Source organism: Microtus ochrogaster, unplaced genomic scaffold (assembly GCF_000317375.1).
Source record: "Microtus ochrogaster isolate Prairie Vole_2 unplaced genomic scaffold, MicOch1.0 UNK20, whole genome shotgun sequence".
NCBI lineage: Eukaryota > Metazoa > Chordata > Mammalia > Rodentia > Cricetidae > Microtus > Microtus ochrogaster.
The window spans coordinates 5469354-5477060 of record NW_004949118.1 but is presented as its reverse complement, the minus strand read 5'-3'; the positions used below and the strand labels follow the sequence as shown (position 1 = coordinate 5477060).

General features: G+C 46.4%; 1 protein-coding gene across 1 annotated transcript in view; it reads right to left on the bottom strand.

Moving 5' to 3' along the window:
* Lama1 (laminin subunit alpha 1) overlaps positions 1–7707 on the bottom strand; it is a 120885-nt gene that overhangs the window by 44916 nt on the left and 68262 nt on the right. The window contains exons 23-29 of the mRNA XM_026789486.1: positions 7351–7494; positions 6357–6536; positions 5131–5316; positions 4413–4540; positions 3597–3717; positions 2430–2567; positions 557–678 (exon numbers count right to left, since the gene is read on the bottom strand). Of these exons, the coding sequence (XP_026645287.1) occupies positions 557–678; positions 2430–2567; positions 3597–3717; positions 4413–4540; positions 5131–5316; positions 6357–6536; positions 7351–7494 (1019 nt within the window). The remainder of the gene's footprint in view (positions 1–556; positions 679–2429; positions 2568–3596; positions 3718–4412; positions 4541–5130; positions 5317–6356; positions 6537–7350; positions 7495–7707) is intronic.

The following is a 7707-nucleotide window of genomic DNA, read 5'->3' as shown; positions in this document are numbered from 1 at the left end:
AAAAAAAAAACCACAAGCCAAGGAAATTATAGAAACAGAAATCATGCGAAAACGATCAGGAACCACAAACACAAGCATGGACAGGAGAATATAAGAGATGGAAGAGAAAATCTCAAGCACTGAAGATACAATAGAGGAAATAGACTCATCAAGAGTTTAACCCAACATATCCAGGAAATATGGGACACCATGAAAAGACTAAATCTTAGAATAATAAGTATAGAAGAAGAAGTTCAACTCAAAAGCACAGAAAATATATTTAACAAGATCATAGAAGAAAACTTTTCCAACCTAAAGAAAGATATGCTTATGAAGATACAAGAAGCTTACAGAACACCAAACAGACTGGATCCAAAAAAAGTCCTCTAGCCACATAATAATCAAAACACTAAACATACAGAGTAAAGAAAGAATATTAAGAGTTGCAAAGAAAAAAGGCCAAGTAACAGATAAAGTTAGACCTATCAGAATGATACCAGACTTCTCATTGGAGACAATGAAAGCCCGCTTAGGAATGCAGGAAGCTGCTGTGGCAGGCTGCCCAGCATGGACTTACCTGAAAGGGGGGCGGTGAGGACAGGTACACGGGGTGCAGTCTCCAGGCAACCCAATCACCTTCCCATAGAAGCCGGGAGCACACATCTCGCAGTGGTCACCAGCCGTGTGGTCGCGGCAGTTCTGAAGGTCAGCATTTCAGTGGAAGAGAGAAGCGATGGGAAACAGTCAGATATGACTCTCACCAGGGAACAGCTTTTTAACCAAATGAGTTTCACATCAGCAAGCATTCTTTAATGCTTAAGGAAGATGGGGTATGTTTCTTTATATTTTCTAGAATTCTGGAGGCTTTTCCAGATCTGTGGCCTTTATTGACCATAAGATTACATAAGCCTAGAAACTGCTAATACATTCTCCTGGAGGAAAACAGACCCAGGACACCAATGCAGTCAGGACTGAGATCCTTAGAGCTAAAGTAGATGGAGATCAGTGGTGTGCCCATGGGTCTTTAGGGCTTCGTGTGGTTGGTACGAGAAAAGACTCATACATGTGGGTGCTTGCCCCCAGTTGTTGGTGCTGTTTAAGGGGAGTTATTGAATACGGAGCCTTGATGGAGGAAGCAAGTCACTGGGGGTGGCCTTTGAGAGTTTAAAGTCCTGCCCCATTCCTAGTTCACTCTCTGCTTCCTGTGTACAGTTGACATGTGATCCCTCAGCTTCCTGCTCTGCCCACCTGCTGCCATGACTTCCATATGGCAAACATAGGACTCCCCCTCTGGAACTGAAAATCAAAATAAACTCCTCCTTCTGTCTCATCGCAGCAGCAGGAAAGGCACTAATCCAGGATTCCATATTCACAGGCAGAGAGAGAAAACAGAAAAATAACTAATGTAGGATCCGACATTCACATGCAGGGAGCTGCGGTGGCAGAAGAGAACAGGCAGGTGGCTTGGGAAGCAAACCAAAAAGGGAGGAAACTCGTGGTCACAGAGTGCCACCAGCAGGTTCTTGTAACAAGCAAATGAACAACAGTTAAGATTTTATGCCATTAGTTGAACCAGCGACCTTCAAATTAGAAGATCTTGTAGATGCATCTCTAAGCTCAGAGTGCAAGCGATTCCCGTCACAGGTCTATTTAAAATCTCTGCTGCTCGGTTCCCCACTATTTGCTTGGCAGCTGTGCACAGGGCTCCACGTATGATGAGGCCAAAGAGGAACAACAGCAAAGCAGAGACCCCGCACAGCTGGTCACCCCTGTTCTACCAAGTCCCTCAGTAGCAAGAAATGACAGAGCGAGAAATCGCTACCAAAAATGTTTTTAAAAAGCCTATTTTTACAGACTCTTTGCAACTAGAAAACACCCTTTCATTTAAAAGTTTTATTCCTTTTTCATCTGATAAAGATAGGTTTGATTAGGATCCGCTCAACCTCCCAAATGGGTCTCCCTTCAGAAGAACTATCTGCACTCTCTTCAAAAATAAACTGTAATAAATACTCGTTTCACCAACATGGCACAACACAGACAAGGACCGAGTACTAGATGATGAGCTAAGATGGAACAGCTCTAGGCGTTGGCCCTGTTGACTGTCAACCCCAGCAAGATGAGCATGAAGTGCTTCCCTTAGCAGACCATGGATCCTGGCTTCCTGGGGCCTGCTGTCCTACAGAACGAGCCACCCCAGAGAGTAGGGGAGAAACAAGGACCAGCTACTGAGGACTAGAGTGAGGGAGGCATCCATGGCAGAGGGAGACACAGACACAAACCCTGCCAGTTTCCCCGTGACAGGAGGAGGAGGAGGTTTCAATGTCTTTGAGACTGCGATGGCGGCAGCCATGTGGCAAGGACCAGCTGGAGGGTCTGCCTGGTTCCTGGCTGTCTTTCGGGTCATGCTGATCACTCAGTGTAAACCGAGGTCAGTTCCCAAGCAAACATACCAGACACTGCCCAGTTTCAGGGTCACAGACATCACTGTGGTTGTTGCAATTGCAGGGCACACAAGGAGCCAGCAGAGGGCGGGGTCCCCAGCCACCGCTTTCTGGGAGCTTCCCTCTGTGGTACCCAGGAGCACAGTCCTACAAGGAGGCAAAAGGGACAAGAAAGTGGACACTGGTTAAAAGCTGAGCAAAGGTAAATACTCTTCAGCAAAGACAGGTGGCTAAGGAGCTCATGAGAAGGGCAACACCACTATTAGAAAGAAATGCAGATGAAATCCACAGTAAGAGCTGAGCATGGGGACTTAGACATACAATCCAGCTGGGGTAAACTGAGGCAGAAGGACTCCTGTGAATTTCAGTCTAGCCTGGGCTACACAGTAAGTTTCAAGCTAGCCTAGGCTACAGAGTGAGACACTGTCTCGAAACACTCCCACCAATAAAACAAGTGTCCTGCTCATCACAAGACCCATGTCTCCAACCAAAACAGTGAGCAGAACAAGCATTGAGGAGAAAGTGGGGTGCTCGTGCACAGCTGGTACGGAAGAAAGGCAGTGTGCAGTCCTCCAAAATTAAAAATGGCACTAGCCGTGCCTAACAAGGCTACTTCACACTCCCTTCCTCCACAGAGCTATTCACAAAAGCAGCCCACATCCCCACAGAGGAATGGACCAATGGGCAAAGTGAATGTGTCCAAGTGACAGTATAGTATTCAGCTTTAAAAGGGAAGAAATCTCAGCATGTGTGAAACACGTGCTGAGCAAAAACGAAAGTCACAAATGCAGATACACTGCAGGGTTCCTTATGTGGGGAACTTGGAGCAGAGGCAGACAGAAGAAAACAGCAGATGAGGGGCTGGAGTGAGGGGCAGGTGGTGGCTGCACAGACACAGTTTCCATCTGGGAAGAGAAAGAAGGCTATGAAGGACAACTGTCTACAGAACCATGGGAACACCCTTGACATTGCTGACTTCCACACTTAAAAGTTGGTGGAGACAATAAGTATGAATTTATGTGTATTTAAATGAAAACTTATATTTTTTAAAGCTCTAAAAACAATAAAAAGTGACACTATAGATGTTCATACATTCCATCCCCTGGGCTGGATTGCTGTAAATGAACACACTTCAGCTGGAAGCCAGGAAGCAGATGCGAACTGGAGGCTCCTTACCTGACAGGAGAACCCCGTGGTGCCAGGAGGACAGACACAGTGCTCTAACAGGGACGCGATCGCTCCCCCAGGGGGCAGCTCTCCAGCCTTCCTGCCAACCTCCATGGAAATATTGGCAATTCTGAGCCACCATTGGGAAAAGAGGTGAGGGAAGAAGCGTTAACATGTGAGACACTTCCAGAAACCCCGCACATACATGGTTTAACATTTGCATCTGAGGCCCATCATGTGGGGTCGTTCAGCTCACAGCCAAAAAACACCTTAGCGTGCAGGAGTGTGCGGTTGCAGAAAAAGGCCACAGCCAGCATGTCAGAGCCTGACTGCCTTCAAGCCGCTTGTCTTGGGTGCTCTGTTACAGCGACAAAAAGTTGACTAAAAAGCTATTAATGTTTACCCAGGTTTGGCTAAAGAATAGAGATGCATCTATTAATAAAGGTGTCAGTAGGGTGAGGGGACAAACCTTCCAGTTCTCGGCCAGATACTGAAAATATTCAAAGCTCTAGAAACGGTAGTTCTTAACCTGTGGGTTATGACCCCTTTGAGACGGTTAAATCCCGTCACAGGGGTTACCTAACACTATTAGAAAACACACATGTTTACATTACGATTCATGACAGTAGCAAAATGACAACTGTGAAGTAGCAACAAGAATAATGTTATGGTTGGAGGTCACCACAGCTTGAGGAACTGTATTAAAGGGTCTTGGTGTTGGGAAGGCTGAGGACCACTGGTCAGGAACCACAGCATGAGGAACTGTATTAAAGAGTCTCAGCGTAGGGAAGGCTGAGGACCACTGGTCTAGGGGCTTGCCATTACCTGCTCTGCTGTAATCCTTGACCGTACGATGCCTTGATGAGGATATACTCAATATTGCTCAGAACAGACATGAAGTCGGAGTGCGTAACGTGCTCTTCGGACACAGAGTTAAAATATTTCCAAAACTCCTGTGGATGAGAAATATGTTCGATTAAATTGAGAGCTCAAATTGTCACAGACCGACAGCTTTAAAAAGAGAACATGGCTCTTTCTTAAGTGACTTCAGGCATGAGCCCTGCTCAGGTTGATGAACTGACAAAGAGGTGCTGTGACGTAACGAGCAGGTGGCATACAGGGAGGATGTGCTGTGACGTAATGAGCAGGTGGCATACAGGGAGGATGTGCTGTGACATAACCGAGCAGATGGCATACAGGGAGGATGTGCTAGCTAAAGGGATGAGATGCATCTTAGGCAGGACACACGATTTCATCATCTCACTAGGAACAGTATATAATTTAGAGCTAAAAAAGACTTTCTGGAATTTTCCATTTAATTTATCTGGCCTTCAGTTGAACTTGCGTATCTAAAGCTGTGGGCAGCAAAGCCGTGCTTTTGTGAGGCCATGAAGTGTCAATCACGCTTAGAACTCTTGATAAGCTCACCGGAGCTTAGACCAGGGCCTTCTTGCTGTCATTTATTACGCTCTACACTTTTGTTACCTGACAGCCAAGTTCACATCCTTAATGAACACACGTATGTGGAACAACCACACATTACCTCTTTCATTCCCACGTCGTAAGCCTGTCTCACTCCATTCTCTGGCGCTGGGGCATCCATATAAATGACGTGCTTCCTGGCCCGACCTCCTTTGATGAGAACTTGAGGTTCGTAATTGGATGTGCCGGAGCCATGGGTAGAGTAGAAAGCCACACTGTACCGCAGTTTCCCTCCGTAAGCCAAGAGCTAACAAATGACAAACTCGTGTTATTCTGGTGATGCAGCCTTGGTTTAAAACCAGACGTTTTGTGGAAAGCTTGCCATTATACAAAAGGCATTACATGTTATGATGTATCCAATAATGAACATGCATTCTGGGATCAGCCTTCTAATCTGCACATTAAAGGTCTATGAGATAGAACAAGGCTAAGCTTCCCAGTGATTCCACCAAAGGTAGTGTCGCCAGACACCACCTGTGCACACTGGGCAAGGATTCTAATTACTTTCAGGCTCCTTTGAATTAAAGTCACCCTTATCTATACAACCACTGGAGATTTATAAAATTTAAAGATCAAAGTGAGTCTGCAGGGTGGAGAGGATCAGTTACCCTAGCATTCAAGACGCTGAGGCAGGAGGATGGAAAATTTGAGGCTATCTTAGACTTACACACTGAACCCTATCCCAGGAAACTCAGCATGATACAGAGATCAGATTGAATTAGAAGGAACGGCTCTCAAAGCCTGCAACCGCCCTTTCATAGGTCGGTGCTCACCAACCGACCGCTGTTCGCCCCAGGGCACACCTAGCGCTGAGGAGCACATTCAGCAGCTACTAGTAACTACAGTATAGGCTTCTTGAATTATTGCTTTAGAAGGAGAAAAAATAATGTGAACTAAGGAAACCATAAAAGATTTACAAATCTAAACATCTGAAGACCCATACCTCTGCAGGGGTTTTCTTTTTTTATTTATTTATTAAAGATTTCTGTCTCTTCCCTGCCACTGCCTCCCATTTCCCTCCCCCTCCCCCAATCAAGTCCCCCTCCCTCGTCAGCCCAAAGAGCAATATCAGGGTTCCCTGCTCGGTGGGAAGTCCAAGGACCACCCACCTCCATCCAGGTCTAGTAAGGTGAGCATCCAAACTCTGCAGGGGTTTTCTATAAGTGCTGGATGTCTCCACCCTCACTCAGAAGAGCCATTGAGTAGCCAGTCCTTTAATGATGGGCAGAAGCAGGCACTCTGATTTTCTCTCTGGGAAGGGAATGGGCGGGGCTGGCGTGTGCTCACCTGATCTCCCTCAAACTGCTTTGGAAGCCGCCAGTAAAATGGCTCCCCATGGACATGCTGGCGGACAGCCTCTGCATCCAGCAAGGTGTCAGGGTCCTGGAAATGCACGCCTTCAACCGTGCCCTTGAGGTTGCTCTGGGAAACCACATGCAGGAGGAGCTGATCCGGGGCAAGCATTATCTAGGTACGGAAAGAAGAAAGACGCACTTCAGGATAAGTACCCAGGACTCCGTGGGTAACAGTACTGGTGGTGTAAGGATGAGGACCCATGATGTACCAGCATTCATTCAAAACACTGGGTGAGGCTGCATGTGTGCCCATACCCCAGTACTATTGGGTACAGAGAAAGGATAACTGTGGTTCACAGGCCGCTAGCCAACTCCAAGTGCAGTGCAAGACCCAGGCTCGAGGGACTATAGTGGAAAGTAATAAAGCAGGGATACACACACTTGCATGCACCCACTACACACACATGCACACACTCATTCACACACACACACATATGTATGCACGAATATATGCATACACACATGAACACACACAAATACACACACACACACACACACATTTAAGAGCCCAGATCTGATCTGTTAGATCCCCGTGTAGTCCACAGATGAAGTAGCATCATTTTAAGGCTAGAGATGAAAGCGTTTTCCTTTAGATTGTATATCTGGATCAGGAAGACCTGAAGCACTGTGCTTAGGTTGAAGCTATTGCTCCCCTGGAGCAAGTGTCAATGACGGTAGGTACTTCTTGGAGATGTTGCACTTGTTTCTTTTTTCCAGGAAAAGCTTTCGATGGACCAGCTGAAGGTTGGCATAGAAAGCCTTTAGCTGTTTACGTCATTGGATGGCAGAAGTTCTCAAAGCACTCTGTATGGCCAAGCAAATCACTATCCTACAATTTCTATTGTCTTTGCTCCCTCCCAATGTCCACTTGACTCTCAAAGGTGAGAGAAGGCTAAGACCCTTTCAACTGTCTGTAAGGGACTTACCGGAGCCCTCACATACCCCTCCAACTCTGAACAGAGCTGGGACAGACCAAAGCAGAAGCATGGGCTGCAGCCTAGGGGGTTGTCAGTTTGCAAGGCAAAGGTGCCGGCTCGGCACTCACTGCACTGGAGTCCCAAGACATTCTCCTAAAGAAAAAAAAAGAAAGAAATTAACATCTGAAAAAGAAGAGATGTGATTCTATATATACATGGATACAAACGAATAAAAACACCACTGACTTTCATGACTTACAAGCATTGTTCAACTCAATCTTCTAGGCCACATCCCTAACTGAAGCTTGTGACCATTAGTTCTCTCTGACACCAGAGCTCCCCAAGTATTACTGAGGATCAAAACTG